Here is a 22,758-nt window from a genome sequence, read left to right as displayed (position 1 = left end):
AGCTAGACTTGACGTATTTATTGCTCTGTATTTAATAGAAGTGTATTTACACACAGTTCTGTTCTATCATGTGTAAATCTAGGGCTCTATTCATAGACATTAAAACCAGTAGATAGTGATAGCGCTGACGTCATCTACGTATTCCTGAATGGGGCTGAATGGTACCAAAAAATCGCTAAGGATCATGGTGAAAGTGACCGTAACTAGCAAAGCATCATGGTCTGTGTAGTCGTTTTCATCCTGCCTGCAATAGTCAACCCAACGCTGCTGGGTGCACTTGCAAAGAGCGTGTATGAGGTCGCGAGCAGGCCCAGCTCCAGGATGACATGCCTGAGGGGGTATTTTAAATCTATGGGGGGTGCACAAAAAGTATTGCTTTAGAGCTCTAATAAAACAAGGTATATTGGTCCAACTGCTGTTCAAATGTACAAAAATGGATCTGAAATGTACACATCAACAACCGTTGTTTTATATAAAAACACAAGAACGATATGGGCCCTACTACGACATACAAGTGTATCCTTTTTTGCGCCTACCAACACTCACTATCAGCTCGACAGGATGAGCACAACTAGGCTATCAAAGATTCTTACAGGCTTCATAGCTGAAACTTCAATAATTATAGCTATTGGCTACATTTCTGTCGAATTAGTGACACAACGCAATGAGCGTAACCTACAGTAAGCCAAGCCGCCACTTCTCCAGTTGTGCAATACTTTCTGTGGGAGAGTTTTAGAAAAGCGAACTAAATCAAAACACACTACCAGTCAAAAGTTTGGACACACCTACTCATTCAAGCGTTTTTCTTTATTTTCACTGTTTTTTACATTGTAGAATAATAGTGAAGACATCAAAACTATGAAATAACACAATCATGTAGTAACCAAAAAAGTGTTAAACAATTCAAAATATATTTTATTTTTGAGATTCTTCAATTAGCCACCCTTTGCCTTGATGACAGCTTTGCACACTCTTGGCATTCTCTCAACCAGCTTCATGAGGTAGTCACCTGGACTAGATATGGCATGTAGAGGCAAACCGGATGGACATCATGAAAATGATCAGAGAGGTTGAGGGTAGAGGAGGTTCAGGAGTAAAAACAAACCAAATATAATTATTGTCAAATTGACTGTGTCCATAAAATGTATATAGTATGTATAAGCTGCAAGTAGAGGCTTAAGCGTTGTTGTTCACTAGTTTTAATGAGGGAAATAAGTATTTGACCCCTCTGCAAAACATGACTTAGTACTTGGTGGCAAAACCCTTGTTGGCAATCACAGAAGTCAGACGTTTCTTGTAGTTGGCCACCAGGTTTGCACACATCTCAGGAGGGATTTTGTTCCACTCCTCTTTGCAGATCTTCTCCAAGTCATTAAGGTTTCGAGGCTGACGTTTGGCAACTCGAACCTTCAGCTCCCTTCACAGATTTTCTATGGGATTAAGGTCTGGAGACTGGCTAGGCCACTCCAGGACCTTAATGTGCTTCTTCTTGAGCCACTCCTTTGTTGCCTTGGCTGTGTGTTTTGGGTCATTGTCATGCTGGAATACCCATCCACGACCCATTTTCAATGCCCTGGCTGAGGGAAGGAGGTTCTCACCCAAGATTTGACGGTACATGGTCCCGTCCATCGTCCCTTTGATCCAGTGAAGTTATCCTGTCCCCTTAGCAGAAAAACACCCCCAAAGCATAATGTTTCCACCTCCATGTTTGACGGTGGGGATGGTGTTCTTGGGGTCATAGGCAGCATTTCTCCTCCAAACACGGCGAGTTGAGTTGATGCCAAAGAGCTTGATTTTGGTCTCATCTGACCACAACACTTTCACCCAGTTCTCCTCTGAGTCATTCAGATGTTCATTGGCAAACTTCAGACGGCCCTGTGTATGTGCTTTCTTGAGCAGGGGGACCTTGCGGGCGCTGCAGGATTTCAGTCTTTCATGGCGTAGTGTGTTACCAATTGTTTTCTTGGTGACTATGGTCCCAGCTGCCTTGAGATCATTGACAAGATCCTCCCGTGTAGTTCTGGGTGGATGCTCGGTGAGCTCGGCATCGGTCTTGACATGGTGGTCCTCAGTTGTTTTGCTCTTGGCAGTGCCCAGCCATTTTCGGATATCCATGCTGATCAAAGCTTAGCCAACTAGCTATAATTATTCAGTGCGCCATTACCAGAACTTAACAAAGATAGCTGTAGCTGTCTGCAAAAGTGAACAACGTTTTTCCCTCTCTGTGAGAAAACAACATGATCAATTTGACCCCGCCCTGGGATCCAATGAGCTTCCTAAACAAGGTAATGAAGGCAGTACATTATGACATTGCATGGCTAGGTGCCCAATCAGAATGCATTTTTTAATTACTAAGTATTATATACTAAATGTTACATTAATACATCCCCCTCAGATCATGAGCGCACACCGGCATATAGCCTCTGTCCCGGTCTACTGGCAGGCCCAGCAGCACTACATTGGCAAAGGGCATAGTAATTCATATACCATTTGTTCTGTTTATGGGGAAACAAAAAATATCTTGATTTGTAGTGAACTTTGGGGATCGAACTTGATCGTAATAAACTAATTTTAGGGCCCAAAACGTCCGTCTAACAAATATTTGTTTGGACGTTCTGCCGATCGTAATTTACATAGGCTTTCTAGGGAAGACCACTGCTAGGGCTCATGGCTTTACTCTCCAGACCGGACACTGGGGGCCTGGCTCTATAGCGGAAGTTCAGCGTTACAGCGTAATTTAAATTTAAAGGAAGTGTTCCCGCATTAGAGGAGACTGCATTTACGGTAAACACTGCATATGTCTCTCTATCTGAAATTACCTTTTCATTTCTATTGCTCAATCTGTAACGCTTCAGCGATACAGTTTGAATAGAGCCCCTAGTCAAGCTACCTTTAGAGATTCTCTTGCCTGTAATATTAATATATCTGCAAGGTTACAGAAACACAGTAAGGACATGGGGACAGGAATCCAAACCAAGACATTTTCAATCAAAGTCAGTTACGGCAAAACCTTTTTTTCTTGTGCTTTGCAAAAACATGTTTGATGTATAAATTCATATGAAGATGAGTTTCTTCTTTGTTTGTTCCAGTGTTTTATTGATTAAATTGATCCAAATGTGAATTCTCACAGAGCAGTAGCCTGGAAACTGGTATTCATTTAACAAAGTGCCGGCTTTAGTTATGGATGGTACATGGAGGCAGGACAGCAGAGCTTTTAGCAAGCAACTTAACCCATCCCGGGACTTACTGTTTTAGACTCGTCAAATGTTTAGAACATGGATGACCTAGAAACTTTCATGAGGGCCTATCTACTGAGGAGCCTAGACTAGTGTAGAGCGAACAGCTGGTTCCACAGAGAGGTCCAGAGATAAAGCATGAAGACATGGTGCAGGACAGGCTCTACGAATCAACGCTGCCATGGAGGGGGAGTGTTCCACCACCACCAAACGGCTTTCTGAGACATAGGGGTGAGTGTCGGTGGGGGGTGGCTGTGTGTGGCTGATGGGGGCGGCATGACTCATAACCACAGACATTCATCAGGGCAGGGGAAAAACCTTTAATTCTGCCACCCTCACTCATAAGTTTAGCCATTCGCCATTTGATCACTTATATTTACTTACAGTATATTTGATCACGCCATATTGTAGCTGGACAAGACTGTAGTTCCTTCTAATTTGAGATAGCCATACAGTCCCCATTGTGTCTTGTTAAGGCAAAAATGATTGATGGTATCAGTAACATCATCCCACTGGCTTTTTGCACGGTTATCATGGACTTATTTGCTTTTGTTTGATCCAGTTCCCAGAATAAGAGTCTTCGTTTCTCCTTATCTGTTCCGAGTAGTCAGCACAGCACTGTAAATTCAGCCTATTTTATGCACTTTATCTTCTTCCAATATTGAGAATAAGATCCTGGTGAACCAAATATTCCAGGATGATATTTTTGTGTATAGTTTTTTGTCATAATTTTTTCATACTTTTGTAAAATGTTGGTCATGGTCTACGGCATCCATTTTAGAAAGTCAGATTTCAGGCAAAACTCTGCCTGTGGTTATTTAGCAGATGAGCTTATCTATAATTATCCGTTATCCCCACAGTGCCAAAGTGATGACATAGCCGACTGCTCAGTATGTTTCCTACCAGTCAGACCTATACAGCACATGTTTCACTGAAGAAAATATATAAATGGAAACATTTGAATAAATGGAAACATTTTAATGCTATAAAAGTAACATCTTGTGAGAGCTGTTGGGCTGGTAGACATGTTTCACTGTCAGTCTGGCACTGACCAGTCTGTAAGTGTGTTCTTGTCAATGGGTTACCTATGAAGCTCAGGGGTGCCACCTGGTGTTTACAATGGTAACAGGTAGAGGATCTACATGTCACCTCTACTCCATGAACTTACAGTACTTAGCCCTTACGTTTTTTTTTGTCAATTATCATGATTACCTAGAAATACTAATGTAGCTTACAGTACAGTTCAACCGCTCTCCTTTCCCCTGCTTCTCTTCATCAGGTTTTGCTGTAAATGAGAATGTGTTCTTCTCAGTCAACTTACTTACCTGGTAGAATAGACGTTCAATAAATAAATAAGTAGATAAAAATATAAATCATAATGAATAGTATTTGGTTGCAACAGTGGATAAATTGTGTTAAAACATATGGGAACTTTTCTTGATATAGCCTACTCTCTGCTGCCTTTGGAGTAGTTAAATTAGGTAAACCCATGAAGATTTGTTGTAAATTCAGACCCCTTGATTTATTCCACATTCTGTTACGGTACAGCCTTATTCTAAAATGGATTAAATAATATTGTTTCTTCATCAATCTACACACAATACCCCATAATGAAAAAGTGAAAACAGGTTTTTAGAAATGTTTGCAAATGTATTAAAAATAAAAAACATAAATACCTCATTTACATAAGTATTCAGACCCTTTGCTCTGAGACTCGCATTGAGCTCAGGTGCATCCTGGACAACCATCTCTGCAGCACTCCACCAATCAGGCCTTTATGGTAGAGTGGCCAGACGGAAGCCACTTCTCAGTAAAAGGCACTTGACAGCCCGCTTGGAGTTTGCCAAAAGGCACCTAAAGGACTCAGACAGTGAAAAACAAGATTATCTGGTCTGATGAAACCAAGATTGAACTCATCTCTCTAATATGCTCCTTCCCATCAAAGTTCCTTTTAGTTACTCACTTTGACTTTTTTTGATTTGATTTTGAATCAATTTGATTTTGAATTTTAAGGCTAGACAGATTATTAAAATTATACTTAAAATCAAAACGACACAAGAAATAAAATAAAAAGCCTCTGTATTAGTCTGACTATTAGACCTAAGAACCTGTGTGTGGAATAATGTGAATGTACGTCCTTTGAAGACTGAGAAAAATGTATTGGCGCACAGGGAACATGTCATTTTGAGAAAATGATAGGCTAATGCAATTAAAATGTACTTTCTATAAATATGACAATTTATGTCACATTAATTAATCTCTTATTCATAAATCATTTCTAAACTGACAAATAAACATAAAATATACCTTTTACAAATACATCAGCACGTTTAATACATTTGTTTCTAGCAATAGAGCATATGCTTTGAATACTGGTCTGTTGGGTAAATATGCAGTTTTGGGCAAATTCTCATATCACTTTGCTCAATTTGTCACATACCAGGCTTTTTGTATGGCTGTTGAAATGTGCAGAACATTAATCAGCTATGCCTGCCCCATGAGTAAGACCCTCTTTGAGTTGTTGCTGGTGCCGCTTTACTTTATTGACTGTGTCATGGGATCTGCGCCTACAGTCATGGTCAAAAGTTTTGAGAATGACACAAATATTGGTCTTCACAAAGTTTGCTGCTTCAGTGTTTTTAGATATGTTTTGTCAGATGTTACTATGGTATACTGAAGTATAATTACAAGCATTCCATAAGGGTCAAAGGCTTTTATTGACAATTACATGAAGTTTATGTAAAGAGTCAATATTTGCAGTGTTGACCCTTCTTTTTCAAGACCTCTGCAATCCGCCCTGGCATGCTGTCAATTAACTTCTGGGCCACATCCTGACTGATGGCAGCCCATTCTTGCATAATCAATGCTTGGAGTTTGTCAGAATTTGTGGGTTTTTGTTTGTCCACCCGCCTCTTGAGGATTGACCACAAATTCTCAATGGGATTAAGGTCTGGGGAGTTTCCTGGCCATGGACCCAAAATGTCGATGTTTTGTCCCGGAGCCACTTAGTTATCACTTTTGCCTTATGGAAAGGTGCTCCATCATGCTGGAAAAGGCATTGTTCGTCACCAAACTGTTCTTGGATGGTTGGGAGAAGTTGCTCTCGGAGGATGTGTTGGTACCATTCTTTATTCATGGCTGTGTTCTTAGGCAAAATTGTGAGTGAGCCCACTCCCTTGACTGAGAAGCAACCCCACACATGAATGGTCTCAGGATGCTTTACTGTTGGCATGACACAGGACTGATGGTAGCGCTCACCTTGTCTTCTCCGGACAAGGTGTTTTCCGGATGCCCCAAACAATCGGAAAGGGGATTCATCAGAGAAAATGGCTTTACCCCAGTCCTCAGCAGTCCAATCCCTGTACCTTTTGCAGAATATCAGTCTGTCCCTGATGTTTTTCCTGGAGAGAAGTGGCTTCCTCGCTGCCCTTCTTGACACCAGGCCATCCTCCAAAAGTATTCGCCTCACTGTGCGTGTAGATGCACTCACACCTGCCTGCTGCAATTCCTGAGCAAGCTCTGCACTGGTGGTGCCCCGATCCCACAGCTTAATCAACTTTAGGAGACGGTCCTGGCGCTTGCTGGACTTTCTTGGGCACCCTGAAGCCTTCTTCACAACAATTGAACCTCTCTCCTTGAAGTTCTTGACGATCCGATAAATGGTTGATTTAGGTGCAATCTTACTAGCAGCAATATCCTTGCCTGTGAAGCCCTTTTCGTGCAAAGCAATGGTGACGGCACGTGTTTCCTTGCAGGTAACCATGGTTAACAGAGGAAGAACAATGATTTCAAGCACCACCCTCCTTTTAAAGCTTCCAGTCTGTTATTCTAACTCAATCAGCATGACAAAGTGATCTCCAGCCTTGTCCTCGTCAACACTCTCACCTGTGTTAACGAGAGAATCACTGACATGATGTCAGCTGGTCCTTTTGTGGCAAGGCTGAAATGCAGTGGAAATGTTTTTTGGGGGATTAAGTTCATTTTCATGGCAAAGAGGGACTTTGCAATTAATTGTAATTCATCTGATCACTCTTCATAACATTCTGGAGTATATGCAAATTGCCATCATAAAAACTGAGGCAGTAGACTTTGTGAAAATAAATATTTGTATCATTCTCAAAACTTTTGACCACGACTGTACGCTTGGCTCACTCCATTGAAGCAGCATCAGCTCTCACAACACGCCTCGCATCCTCCTCTCTGATTGCTTCCAGTGTCACCAAAGTGCTGTCAATCCACAATTTGTCCATCATATTTGATATAGCAGTGGCTCCCTCATTGGACGTGGCTACTGCCAATGCGGCTTTTGCCCACGAATACAGTTTTGGGGCATCGCGACCATATTAGAGTTCAGACTTTTATTTGCATTCTGGGTTCCTCCATGCTACATTCTTTTGATGGGGTTATCATTTGACATCCTATGACATACAGGTACCATTTTCTGTGCAACTTCTCTACTCAAAAATGTATGGCCTCCATGGTTTTTGTGACTGGGTGGATCTTCACCATTTTCTAGGGCTCACTGGTGCCAGCACCAGTACACACACCTATCCCGTAGTTGGAAGTGAATCCTCGCTTGTGCCAAGTGCCATCAAAGGATACATGAATGTCTATGATGGCATCCTCATCCTCCTTCAGCAACTCTGCTATGTCTGGGTCTATATCTGCATATCCTCTTCTAATTAGCTTTACAGCACTCTCCATTGACTGAAGCCTTATCTGAATCTCTGCAACTAAAGTGGGTACTTATTATGTCTGTCGACATTACAGTAATAACTGCAGGATTAAATATCAGCATGTTACCCTATGTAAATATTAGCATATCAGCATGTATATACTTTATGTAAATCTAATTTGACACTGTAGACCTATGTGACAGTCTCATTGTATAGTTATGTTTTCCTATCTCTCTGTTTATTCACTTTGAATACATTTGATGGAGCAAGGAAATAAATATTATTTATACACAGCAAGTCACCTGACAATAATGGGCTACTCTCCCTTTTTATTTACCTGTCACTCTTCTGTCATGTCTCTGATATGAGCTGAGACACAAGGAAGGAATCCCTTTGATTATTTTCTTTAGAGCTGCATAGCCAAGTCCAAGTTCGTGGGCTAGAAAAACCATCCTCACATTTATATAAAATGCCACATATCCCCTGGAGCAATCCTGCAGCATGGAGGAAGTGTAAACACTCCTCCTAAATGCATCACGATCACCTTCACAGTGTGCACATTTTATCATGACAGAATTATAGAATCCCTGGTTGGTGGGGTCTACATGATTTTCAGTCCAGTGTTTAGACACTTAGGGGCAAATCAAATCATGTACAAGTTGGTTTATTTGTGACATGTGGAATAAAAGCCCCTGTTGGCTGGCTGCTGTCTGGTTGATCTCAACTACATTTACATTTACATTTTAGTCATTTAGCAGACGCTCTTATCCAGAGCGACTTACAGTTAGTGAATACATATATATATTTTTTTTATACTGGCCCCCCGTGGGAATCGAACCCACAACCCTGGCGTTGCAAACACCATGCTCTATCAACTGAGCTACATCCCTGCCGGCCATTCCCTCCCCTACCCTGGACGACGCTGGGCCAATTGTGCGCCACCCATGAGTCTCCCGGTCGCGGCCGGCTGCGACAGAGCCTGGATTCGAACCAGGATCTCTAGTAGCACAGTTAGCACTGCGATGCAGTGCCTTAGACCACTGCGCCACTCAGGAGACTAATTTGCTAATTTTTTCTTTCATTCACTACTTTTCTCGCATTGGCTAACTGAGATCGCATATTTTTATTCAGTTTGCCGGAAAGGGCCATTAAATGCCAGTAATCAATCGGATGTCAGGAAATTACTAATCTTTCAGCATGAATCAGTACGTCTACAAAGGATATAGCCATGAATGGACTAGCTAACGATATGCTCCTGAAAACAAGCTTTGAATGATATGTGATTCAACATGGAGAGTTTTAAAAGTAGCGGTTGAAGTTCTACATGAAACATGCTAACAAGAATTAAATGTATGCTAGGTGTAGTTGACAGAGATGGGATAAAATGATACAAATCAAGTATTTATATACATTATTGCCAATGTATTTGTACATTTTATGAAAGTATGGAAGTTATAGTTGCAAAATATCCCAAAATCTGAAAATTGACAGATGGAAACAAAATCAAAATGTTTGCCTGTGGTGCCTGGCCTTAAGACCTCTTGATGTATCAAAAAAAGATATACAAACATTATTTGATGAAAACATTTATTTGGCCTTACTGCTAGTAGCCCATATAAACACATTGATTAACAGATTCAGTACATGGAACAACAGATAGTCCCAAAAGGAAGTTTGTTCTGATGTGTCTATCCTATATCTAAGAGATATAAGATCAGGAAACATTTGTTGTTGTTTTCTTACATGTATTTAACCCTTATTTTTGTCACTAAACAGTCTCCATATATACTTCCATTAATTTTTTCGACTAGTACCGGGGGACCATCAGATGAGTCTTGTGAGGTCTGTGGGTGTCCTACCTTTATCCAGAGGGGTCATATTACTGTGTAGGCCAAACGGTTCGGAAACTACAGGCAGAAGTTGGCATATCAGCTGTACTGACTTCAGCTGATTCCAAAGCCGCTTGTGGGGTTTGTAAAGCAAAAACATGTTCGTGAGAGTCTCATCTTTCCATAGAGGGGTCATAATAGTTTGTAGGCCAAACTGTTCGGACGCTACAGACAAAACATTGTGAGAAGACGAATTTTCGGGATGTCTCATTGTCTGACAAACACAGCTCTAGCTCTGTCACCTTTCACCGCAGATGCAGAAGTGTTATATAGGTGGATGAGGTGGATTGAGACGCATCCAATGCAAAAAAACAGATATCTATCTTAAACTGATTGATTTTTATGGGTATTTTTCTTATTATGCTAATTCGATTTCCGCAAGGGCACGGACATCTACCTTATTTATTTATTTATTATGTTTTTAGCTTTATCCTTTGAAAATAGGCAATATTCTGGGGATGAGCATGCGTCTCTTCAATATGTACCTATTGTTCCTCTTTTGTGCATTTAACTATATGTCGCAAGTAAAGCCTTGGGTGGCGAGTTGATACAATTCCAAGTCTGGAATGTTAAAATCTTTCCTTTTTATTTTATGACTTTTTGTTGCCCATATAAAGTCTGTTATAACTGAGTATACTTTTTAAAGAATGTTTTTGGTGGGGTAATTGCTATTAACGAGAATAAATATAAAAACTTTGGGAACCATGCCATTCTGAAGAGGTTTATTCTACCTGTAAGATTTATGGGAATATTGTTCCATTTAATTAGATCTACTTTCATATTGTTGAGAAAAGGAATAAAGTTATCTTTATATGTTTGTTGTTTGTTGTCACTTATTAAGCATCCTAAGTATTTTATATTTTTTGTGGTCCACTTAAAAGATTGCTGTAGATCATGTTATTATTTTTATTTTTCCTGTTGCCATAATTTTTTTTTTTTACACATTAATTTTATATCCTGGCATTTGAGAGTATTCAGACAATATTTTTAGCAAGGGGGGCATTAAGTTTGACTTTCCATGGCTGACCTCTGATCTTTGTCTGACCTGTCCTGTCGGTCCCGCCTTCCGCAGGAGATGACGCGGGCTGTACGGTTGACGGCCAGGTGTACACCAACCGAGACATTTGGAAACCAGAGCCATGTCGGATCTGCGTGTGCGACAGCGGCTCCGTCCTGTGCGACGAGATCCAGTGCGATGAGCTGTCCAACTGTGAGAAGGTGACCATCCCCGAGGGCGAGTGCTGTCCCATCTGCCAGAACGAGGGCGGCTCAGACACCAGTGGCAACGGCAGACCCGGTGAGTGGTCGGAAAGCGTGACCCGAAATTTGCTATGACGAAAATAGGAATTAACTCCACTGACTCCATGACAATGAAGTCATTGTAGAATAGATACTTTTGTAACATGATTCTTTGTTCATGTCTGTTGTGTTCTGTCATTTTCAGATGGTGGCAGAGTCTACAGGGTAAGATTTAGTATGTCATTGTGATACATCTTTATAATACTGTATTACTAATTGGATTTAAACAATGGTGCAATGTCTGTCTTCTTGCTCTTCGTTTGTAGGGTCAGAAAGGAGAACCTGGAGAAGTACCACAGGTGACTGGGATCAGAGGTCGTCCTGGGCCTATGGTAAGCTTATAGTTCACTTTGTTTTCAAAGTCTATTATAAACTTAGTTTATGATATGGTGCTTTGTAGTGTTGATTTTGTAAAACTCTTTGAGTCGACACTAGATGGCAGAAGAGAACAGTTACCTTTCAATTGTCCTGAAAGAATTCCTGTGTAGTTCAACTGTACCTGACAGAGCATCAGGAATGACTTTACTCAATTTCCATAGTAATGATGTCATCATGGGATTTATGAAGGGACATTATTGTGTCTACACTATTGTGACTTTTTCATCCGTTCTTTTTGTCCTACAACAGGGGCCTCCCGGATCGCCAGGATTCAGAGGGGACCGAGGACAGAAAGGAAGACCTGTACGTTCCAAACATGACTCACAGAGCAAATACATTATGCTGTAGCAATGCTTGAGTTCTGTACTGTATAATTATTTACATTGGCACATTGACAAAAAAACAGTGCGTTTTGATTCAAACTGGATCTTTGCCAAATCTCAAATCCTTTATCATTCCTTGTCCTGGGACTAAACCAACAGTGTGATCACCCATCCCTTTTATGTGACAGCCCCTCAGAAGTAGTATGATCCATGTGGACCCACCTGTGCAGTCAACACAGTGATTGTCTTTTAAAAACAGAATGTCAGGTAGATTGATTTGGGAAAGACGTTTGAGGTACAGTGCATTCGGAAAGTACTCAGACCCCTTGACTTGTTACATTACAGCCTTATCTAAAATTGATTTTTTTAAATCACATCAATACCCCATAATGACAAAGCGAAAACAGGTTTTTATAATTCTTTGCAAATTTATTTTAAAAAATCTAAACAGAAATACCTTATTTACATAAGTATTCAGTCCCTTTGCTATGAGACTCGAAATTGAGCTTAGGTGCATCCTGTTTCCATTGATCATCCTTGAGACGTTTTTACAACTTCATTGGAGTCCACCTGTGGTAAATTCAATTGATTGGACATGATTTGGAAAGACACACACTGTCTATATAAGGTCCCACAGTTGACGTAAAAATGTATGCACACATGACTGTAAGTCGCTTTGGATAAAAGTGTCTGCTAAATGGCATATTCATATTAATATTAATTGACAGTGCATGTCAGAGCAAAAACCAAGCCATGAGGTCGAAGGAATTGTCCGTAGAGCTCCGAGACAGGATTGTGTCAAGGCACAGATATGGGGAAGGGACCAAAACAAATATTTAGCATTGAAGGTCCCCAAGAACACAGTGGCCTCCATCATTCTTAAATGGAAGAAGTTTGGAACAACCAAAACTCTTCCTAGAGCTGGCCACCCGGCCAAACTGAGCAATCGGGGGAGAAGGGCCTTGGTCAGGGAGGTGACCAAGAACCCGATGGTCACTCTGACAGAGCTCTAGATATCCTCTGTGGAGATGATAGAACCTTCCAGAAGGACAACCATCTCTGCAGCACTCCACCAATCAGGCCTTTATGGTAGAGTGTCCAGACGGAAGCCACTACTCAGTAAAAGGTACATGACAGCCCGCTTGGAGTTTGCCAAAAGGCACCTAAAGGACTCTGACCATGAGAAACAAGATTCTCTGGTCTGATGAAACCAAGATTGAACTCTTTGACCTGAATGCCAAGCGTCACGTCTGGAGGAAACCTGGCATCATCGCTACGGTGAAGCATGGTGGTGGCAGCATCATGCTGTGGGGATGTTTTTCAGCGGCAGGGACTGGGAGACTAGTCAGGATCGAGGGAAAGATGAACGGAGCAAAGTACAGAGAGGTCCTTGATGAAAACCTGCTCCAGAGTGCTCAGGACCTCAGACTGGGGCGAAGGTTCACCTTCCAACAGGCCAACGACCCTAAGCACACAGCCAAGACAATGCAGGAGTGGCTTCGGGTCAAGTCTCTGAATGTCCTTGAGTGGCCCAACCAGAGCCCGGACTTGAACCCGATCGAACATCTCTGGAGAGACCTGTGCAGCGACACTCCCCATCCAACTTGATAGAGCTTGAGAGGATCTGCGGAGAAGAATGGGAGAAACTCCCCAAATACAGGTGTGCCAAGCTTGTAACGTCATACCCAAGAAGACTCGAGGCTGTAATCACTGCGAAAGGTGCTTCAACAAAGTACTGAGTAAAGGCTCTGAATACTTACATAAATGTGATATTTCCGTATTTTTTTATTTATACATTTGCAAAAATTTATAAAAACCTGTTTTTGCTTCGTCATTATGGGGCATTGTGTGTAGATTGATGAGGGGAAAAAACTATTTAATCAATTTTAGAATAAGGCTGTAACATAACAAAATGTGGAAAAAGTCAAGGGGTCTGAATATATAATTAAGCAATAAGGCCCAATGGGGTGTGGTATATGGCCAATATACCACAAACCCCTGAGGTGCCTTATTGCTATTATAAACTGGTTACCAACGTAATTAGAGCAATAAAAATAAATGTTGTGTCATACCCGTGGTTATGATTGCCATTATAAACTGGGTGATTCGAGCCCTGAATGTTGATTGGCTGACATCCGTGGTATATCAGATCTGTGGTATATTTAAACATAAATGATTAATGTATATGCTCCTCTCATTGGAATGCTGATCCTATGGAGGGCATACATTAAGCAGAATCTTATTTAGCAGAACAACATTAGTCTTTATGATTTATGACATATGTCGCTTGTCTGCCTCTCATATTATGTTTAACACCCTTGATTCAATTCATCCGTTTTGTCAAGCATACGCTCTAATGATTTTTTTCTCATTTGTGGCCATTTTCATCATCCACCGTCATTGCATATCAACAAGGAGACGTGCTTTAGAACAAGAAGGCAATATGAATGTATACACATATATTACTAAACCTAAATGGAGATCCGAACTCAAGTGTCACTGATATCAATACATGATTTGAGCAGAAATGTAGGTCGCACATCAAGTTATAATTTGGAACCTAATGAATGACACAGTATGAACCTGAAATGTGTTGCGTAGTCCTGTTTATATTAACATGACATTATCTATTTGAAGGGGCTACGTGGACCAGCAGGATATGATGGAGAGCCTGGTGTGCCTGGAAATCCAGGAGAACCCGGACCTGCAGGAAACCAGGGTCCACCAGGGGTAAGTACCACAGTACCCACCCCTCATAAACAATGTATAATGTCAACTATATAATGTTTCTATAAATGTTTAATTGACTGTCAATAAACAAATTATAAAGTTTATTTGGTATCAGCTCTAACTCTGCTGTTCCACTGTTACATGGACCTTTGCTGGCAAGATCTTCAGAAGTCGAGATCAGTCAAAATGTTGTCAATGACCACCCACCGATTCTATTGGATGCCACCAAAGGTTTTATTAAAAATAATGCAACTGCATTTGCATCTGGGTTGAATAAATCACAATTAAAGAAGATATCAGAATGAGAAATGTTAACTGCATTAGGGCGTTCTCAACAAACACTATTTTCAGACCAGGTAGCTATTACTCTTTCCAAAACCAAGAAAGAATTAAATGTATTAATAAGACAGAGAGCAGAATTTTCCATCCACTGAGTTAGACTAAACCATTACTTCCATGGTAATCATTCTAGTAATTTACTGGCCAATAAGCTACGCAGTAATGATCAATTAGCTGATATATAGAAGGATGCTGTAAACAATTCCATCGTCTAAGAGCCAAAATCCCTTCTCAAACACTCCCTTTCTGTGGACAGACTCCTTCATCACACCCAAGGCCCAGTCCCTGCTGTACCAACCTCCCGTTATGGTACTGCTCTTAACCTCCACCTCCCAGCTGTGTGTCGAAACCCTCAGAACCCAGAACCCCTTTGTAGAGATTGATCCTCTCTGGGTTGTCAGGTGGAGAAATAATCTCGTCTCCCTCGAAAGGGAGAGAGTCTCTGAGTCGAAACCTTGCCAGGTCATGATACATCAGCAGATCTGGGTTGGCAGTGTTGGGGTCCAGGGTCACAGGATAGTATTTCACAATCTCCTGCAACTTCTCCCAGACGCTGAACTGCAGGTTGCACAGGTGATTGACCATGTCTATTAGTGCTCCTGAGTTCAGCTGTGGACCTGGGAGTGGGGACTGGGATCTGGCCTTGTATAGAGTGGCCTTGTATCTCTGCAGGAAGATGATGTGGTCACCTTTTAGACACTCTTCTACGGCTCTGATTTTAACTGAAAGACTTGAGATTATTTTGCTAATCTCTTCGGTCTTCTCCTTTATCATCCGAATCTTCTCCTTCTCTTCCTCCCTCAGAGCACGTATCCTGGCCTTCTCTTCTTCTAGTATACAGTGGTGGGGAAAAGTATTTAGTCAGCCACCAATTGTGCAAGTTCTCCCACTTAAAAAGATGAGAGAGGCCTGTAATTCTCATCATAGGTACACGTCAACTATGACAGATAAAATGAGGAAAAAAAATCCAGAAAATCACATTGTAGGATTTTTAATGAATTTATTTGCAAATTATGGTGGAAAATAAGTATTTGGTCAATAACAAAAGTTTCTCAATACTTTGTTATATACCCTTTGTTGGCAATGACACAGGTCAAACGTTATCTGTAAGTCTTCACAAGGTTTCAACACACTGTTGCTGGTATTTTGGCCCATTCCTCCATGCAGATCTCCTCTAGAGCAGTGATGTTTTGGGGCTGTCGCTGGGCAACACGGACTTTCAACTCCCTCCAAAGATTTTCTATGGGGTTGAGATCTGGAGACTGGCTAGGCCACTCCAGGACCTTGAAATGCTTCTTACGAAGCCACTCCTTCGTTGCCCGGGCGGTGTGTTTGGGATCATTGTCATGCTGAAAGACCGAGCCACGTTTCATCTTCAATGCCCTTGCTGATGGAAGGATGTTTTCACTCAAAATCTCACGATACATGGCCCCATTCATTCTTTCCTTTACACGGATCAGTCATCCTCATCCCTTTGCAGAAAAACAGCCCCAAAGCATGATGTTTCCACCCCCATGCTTCACAGTAGGTATGGTGTTCTTTTGATGCAACTCAGCATTCTTTGTCCTCCAAACACAACGAGTTGAGTTTTTACCAAAAAGTTCTATTTTGGTTTCATCTGACCATATGACATTCTCCCAATCCTCTTCTGGATCATCCAAATGCACTCTAGCAAACTTCAGACGGGCCTGGACATGTACTGGCTTAAGCAGGGGGACACGTCTGGCACTGCAGGATTTGAGTCCCTGGCGGCGTAGTGTGTTACTGATGGTAGGCTTTGTTACTTTGGTCCCAGCTCTCTGCAGGTCATTCACTAGGTCCCCCCGTGTGGTTCTGGGATTTTTGCTCAACGTTCTTGTGATCATTTTGACCCCACGGGGTGAGATCTTGCGTGGAGCCCCAGATCGAGGGAGATTATCAGTGGTCTTGTATGTCTTCCATTTCCTAATAATTGCTCCCACAGTTGATTTCTTCAAACCAAGCTGCTTACATATTGTCTTCCCAGTCTGGTGCAGGTCTACAATTTTGTTTCTGGTGTCCTTTGACAGCTCTTTGGTCTTGGCCATATTGGAGTTTGGAGTGTGACTGTTTGAGGTTGTGGACAGGTGTCTTTTATACTGATAACAAGTTCAAACAGGTGCCATTAATACAGGTAACGAGTGGAGGACAGAGGAGCCTCTTAAAGAAGAAGTTACAGGTCTGTGAGAGCCAGAAATCTTGCTTGTTTGTAGGTGACCAAATACTTATTTTCCATCATAATTTGCTAATAAATTCATAAAAGATCCTACAATGTGATTTTCTGGATTTTTTTTTTCTCAATTTGTCTGTCGTAGTTGATGTGTACCTATGATGAAAATTACAGGCCTCTCTCATCTTTTTAAGTGGGAGAACTTGCACAATTGGTGGCTGACTAAATACTTTTTTTCCCCACTGTAATTGTAAGAAAATCTTTAAAGTCTGTCCTGATCTGCATGTGTGTATGAACGACCTATGTCTTTATGTACTCTGCTGTTTGATCACAGCCTAGTTTAGCTTCAGAGAAGAGACTCAGCTTCTTCTTCAAGGGCTCCAGTTCAGCCTTTACTCTCTCCTTGTGATCCTGGACAATTTCATTTATGGGACAGAACTTGTATTCTTGAATCCCGACACACCAAACAGACAGGCTGTTGATCCTCCAAACAGAAAAGCTTGAGTTTCTCTTTGTGCAGAGTACAGAACCTCTCGGACCTGACTGCATCCATGTAGCTCCTGTGCTGTAGGAACCCCTCACACAGCCTCTTCAGGGTCAGGCTCACTGCTGGGAAAGGCATGGAGGAGATCTTCATGCAGACTGGACATTCCTGGTCATCCTTACATTTCCAGAATTCCTCCAGGCAGGTTTTACAGGGCTGTGGATGCAACACAGAAACACAGGATCACTGAAGATGTCATAGCACACAGGACAGGATAAATAATCTTCTTGGAGGGACGATTCAGAAGCCATATGTCACTCAGACAGTCAGTTTCCTCCTCTCTGTAATGGCCTCAGCAAATAGCCAAACATGCCTTTCATAAAGAGATGCTCTGTTTTTTGACACCACACTCCAAAAAGCAAGTCCTGCAGGCTCTAGTTTTGTCTTATCTTGATTATTGTCCAGTCGTGTGGTCGAATGCTGCAAGGAAAGACCTAGTTAAGCTGCAGCTGACCCAGAACAGAGCGGCACGTCTTGGTCTTCATTGTAATCAGAGGGTTAATATAAATACTATGCATGCCAGTCTCTATTGGCTATGAGTTGAGGAGAGACTGACTGCATCACCTCTTCTTTTTATAAGAAACATTAATGTGTTGAAAATCCCATATTGTTTGCATAGTCACTTACACACAGCTCTGACACACACACTTACCCCACCAGACATGCCACCAGGGGTCTTTTCACAGTTGCCAAATCCAGAACAAATTCAAGAAAGCGTACAGTATTATATAGAGACATTATTGCATGGAACTCAGTTCCATCTCATATTGCTCAAATTAACATTAAACCTGGTTTAAAAAAACGGATAAACCAACACCTCACGGCACAACGCCTCTCCCCTATTTGACCTAGATAGTTTGTGTGTTTGTATTGATATGGAAGAGTAGCTGCTACTTTCACAACAGCTAATGGGGATCCTAATAAAATACCAAATACCAGAGGTAGAATAATCAGCTTCAGTGGCAAGTCCAACAGCAGGTTCTACACTTATCACAAGTCTCTCTGGATCAGAGTAGATGGTGTCAGCTAAAGGACTAAACTGTAAAAGGCTATATCAAATTTATCCAGGAAAATCTGTAGTTCTTGACAATGAAGGATGAGGGGGTGGGGTAATTCCCTAACCATTGATTGGTCCTGGGGATTACCTGGCCGATGAGAGAACAAAGGTTACCTGACTAATGAGGCAGCAGTGATACCAGGTGTGAAGTAGAGGAGTGATGTGGGGGTAGGTGATAAAGGCCCACACAAGAGATGGGGTCGAAGTGGAGGCATGAATGACCCTAACCATAAAACATTAGCAGATTGATTATCTGGACATCATTTGGCCTATTGGGAAACATAGTATGGGGATAGGACAGCATACCTGGCCGTTAGCTGTCCCATTGAGATGCTGAGTGTTCTCTGAGTTGCAGATTGCATATCCAATACTCTAAATCACTGTTCTGTTTCTCCAGGGACTGGGAGCTCAGATGGCTGGAGGCTTTGGGGATGAGAAATCGGCCGGCCAAACAGCCATGGTGCCAGGATCTAGGGTAAGAAGGGTGCAGTGGTACCATCTTGGGTCTTTGCTATGGCTTGGATAATTTAACTTTTGTGATGTATCAGATGTTTTTATCTTAGTGATGTTGATGTATGTTTGGAACAACCATTTGTTGACTCCGTGGGGCCATACTTTTTACCAATAATGATTGTGAGTGCAATGATGTCATCTGTGTTTTAGGGGGAGGCAGGAGCAAGAGGACCTCCTGGGCCAAATGGAAACCCTGTAAGTTAAAAACAACCCATGAAGAACTAATTTCAAACAACTCTATTTGGAGCAAGCCTTTCACCAACCTCTCTCTCTCAGGGTCATGCTGGACCGCAAGGACCCCCTGGGGAAGTCGGTGATCCAGGCCACATGGTATGACAACATTCTCCTTGTCACATGTCATGTTTCTGGTCAGGTGTTCCCTGTTTGTTGCAACAATTTTCAACAATGTTTATAAAGAATAGCACCTTGAATCATGTTGGCACCACAGTAGTCACATTCATCTTCTCAAACACAAACAACACAAAACTGACAGACTTATAGAATGTCTGAAGGCATATGTTGTTGTGGACACAATTTCTGTGCAACTGTTTATGTTTACCATTTAATCTCCTGGTAACACTTTTCATAAAGCACACAGGTATAATACATTATGATGCAGTTATGATGCACTGTAGGGCTAGTCATAAGCATGTATAACCCCCTTATATAATGCCTTATCATTATCTTCTGTTGTAGGGTCCACCTGGACAAAGGGGACCTGAAGGGCCACCGGGAAAGCCGGGTGAAGACGTGAGTAAAAGATAATCTCTGTTCACCCGAAGTACTGATGCCACCCTGCATATCAAAGACATGGTTTTAGTGGGCTAGTGGTAATGTTAGTTGCCTCATGAGTTTGTTGTGTTGTGGAGAATGTTTCCCAACAGAAACAATTTCAGAAGACATGAACATATTAGATAGGAAGTATACTAACCAGGAACATTTGAAATGAACACTATTAGTGTGTTCTCAAGCATGATGTGTAAGAAATATCATACTTTATACATAGTAAATGGCCATGTTACTAATTTATTATGATGTCATCCTAGGGAGAAGGAGGAAAATCAGGAAATTCGGGAGAGATGGGATTCCCTGGATCAGCGGTAAGTTATATATCAATGGAAGTGTTATACTTTAAATTATGACTAAAATGACTGCAATACTGTATTGAAACTGTACTAAAATACCATGTCATGTATTTCAGGGTGCTCGAGGATTTCCAGGGACACCTGGGCCTCCTGGATTGAAAGGCCATAGAGTAAGTATGACCCCCGACAAACATTCAAAGAACCTCACTGTGACCTCATGTGTCACACCATTATTGTCCACTAATGGAGAAATACACTTTGTTGTTTCAGGGTCACACAGGTCCAATGGGTCTAAGAGGCGAAACTGGAACTGTAGGATCCAAGGTACAAAATCTATATGATGTTATAGCTACAACTGACTCACTGTTTTTATCATTCATATTGACATCATAGTCATTTCTTGTCATATGTCAGTAATATTCATATAGATATTAGATAGATGAGTGTATAATATGCACAAAATCTGAGAGAAATAAGCTTTTTGTGCATATGGAACATTTCTGGGATCTTTTATTTCAGCTCATGAAACATGGGACCAACACTTTACATGTTGTGTTTATATTTTTGTTCAGTATATATTAAGTATATGCATACTGTAGAGGTTTGTAAGGCATGTTTTGATGAATGCAATGTTTTTGTAAATGATCTCTTAGGGTGCATTAGGCCCCACTGGTCCGATTGGCACACCTGGCCCTATGGTAAGTGGAGAATATTTCAAATATACAGTATTGTGTACTAACAACTTATGCGGTCACTGACAAAATGGCATTTTATGCAAAGACCACTGAGATGAAGAGGCCAACTGTTATGTTGATTGCAATTTGCTATAGGTTGTTATCAATAACATTTTGCAATATGGTGCACAGCATTTGATTTGGCTGCTGGGAGGCAAGGAGACCCCAGCTCCGCTAAAGTAATTTACAACTATGTGCCGTTTATAAGGTTGTTGAATAAATGTTATAGCTATTTGGTTTTAATATTACCACCTCTTGAAGAGCATATAGTCAGAACTACACATTTCAGATTATTCCATGCAAAACAATTTAGCACATTTAGCACTATCATCAGAGTCTCCATGCCCCCCAGCAGGCAAATCGAACGCACTGAATCTTATTGTGACGTTTTATTGATAAGGACCTATTCTTTGGAAGACTCCTCTCCATCTGCACTGTTCACAAAAGATAAGATAGGTGAAAGCAAAATGGTGGATGCCTACCTGTCTAGATTCTTAGTGTAGTGCAGAAGAAAGAAAGGAGACAAGCATTGGAAGGCACTATATGGATACAGCCCATGATGAGGAGCTATGCCTCTACTGTACATTATCTTTGGCTAGATTTCTTTCAGCTGTCTAAAATAAACAGTGCAATATGCTTAACTAACAGGTATACTTAAATTCATAAATTATTTAATGAATAAATACATTGATGTTTCAAATAATGCAATTATAAATTCCTGTTAGCGGAGGCCTATTTGCACCTACTATTGGCCAAGCATTTTCAAATTTGAAATCTGACTTTCTGGTACTGCAGAAGACACTTTCTGATCTTAAGTTAATGCTAACAAAACAAAATGTATGCTGTTCTCTAGACTACATAATTTAAATCTAAATGACTGTACAATTACTAATCTAAATGGTATAGAAGTTGAACTTATTCCAAATATCTTGGTATAAGGCTAGATGACAAGTTGCCTTTCAAAACACATACACATCCCGGAGTCGCCTCTTCACTGTTGACGTTGAGACTGGTGTTTTGCGGGTACTATTTAATGAAGCTGCTAGTTGAGGACCTGTGAGGCACCTGTTTCTCAAACTAGACACTCTAAGGTATTTGTCCTCTTGCTCAGTTGTGCACCGGGGCCTCCCACTATTCTTTCTATTCTTGTTAGAGCCAGTTTGCGCTGTTCTGTGAAGGGAGTGATACACAGCGTTGTACGACATCTTCAGTTTCTTGGCAATTTCTCGCATGTAATAGCCTTAATTTCTCAGAACAATTATAGACTGACGAGTTTCAGAAGAAAGTTATTTGTTTCTGGCCATTTTGATCCTGTAATCGAACCCACAATTGCTGATGCTCCAGATACTCAACGAGTCTCAAGAAGGCCAGTTTTATTGCTTCTTTAATCAGCACAACAGTTTTCAGCTGTGCTAACATAATTGCAAAAGGGTTTTCTAATCATCAATTAGCCTTTTAAAATGATAAACTAGGATTAGCAAACACAACGTGCAATTGGAACACAGGACTGATGGTTGCTGATAGTGGGCCTCTGTACGCCTATGTAGATATTCCAATAAAAATCAGCCATTTCCAGCTACAATAGCCATTTACAACATTAACAATGTCTACACTGTATTTCTGATAAATTTGATGTTACCTTTCTTTCGAAAACAAGGACATTTCTAAGTGACCCCAAACTTTTGAACGGTAGTGTATATATATATTTTTAATCCATTTAAAATAAGTCTGTAACGTAACAAAATGTGGAAAAGGTCAAGGGGTCTG

At 41.1% G+C, this 22,758-nt stretch overlaps 1 protein-coding gene across 1 annotated transcript in view; it reads left to right on the top strand.

Annotated features, from left to right (window-relative positions):
* LOC121554962 (collagen alpha-2(V) chain-like) overlaps positions 1-22,758 on the top strand; it is a 79,181-nt gene that overhangs the window by 35,223 nt on the left and 21,200 nt on the right. Inside the window, exons 2-14 of the mRNA XM_041868699.1 lie at positions 10,874-11,098; positions 11,246-11,265; positions 11,367-11,432; positions 11,728-11,781; positions 14,439-14,531; positions 19,057-19,134; positions 19,323-19,367; positions 19,449-19,502; positions 19,869-19,922; positions 20,219-20,272; positions 20,374-20,427; positions 20,528-20,581; positions 20,911-20,955. Of these exons, the coding sequence (XP_041724633.1) occupies positions 10,874-11,098; positions 11,246-11,265; positions 11,367-11,432; positions 11,728-11,781; positions 14,439-14,531; positions 19,057-19,134; positions 19,323-19,367; positions 19,449-19,502; positions 19,869-19,922; positions 20,219-20,272; positions 20,374-20,427; positions 20,528-20,581; positions 20,911-20,955 (896 nt within the window). The remainder of the gene's footprint in view (positions 1-10,873; positions 11,099-11,245; positions 11,266-11,366; positions 11,433-11,727; positions 11,782-14,438; positions 14,532-19,056; positions 19,135-19,322; positions 19,368-19,448; positions 19,503-19,868; positions 19,923-20,218; positions 20,273-20,373; positions 20,428-20,527; positions 20,582-20,910; positions 20,956-22,758) is intronic.

This window comes from Coregonus clupeaformis, chromosome 4, assembly GCF_020615455.1.
Source record: "Coregonus clupeaformis isolate EN_2021a chromosome 4, ASM2061545v1, whole genome shotgun sequence".
NCBI lineage: Eukaryota > Metazoa > Chordata > Actinopteri > Salmoniformes > Salmonidae > Coregonus > Coregonus clupeaformis.
This window is presented reverse-complemented; position numbering and strand designations above follow the sequence as displayed.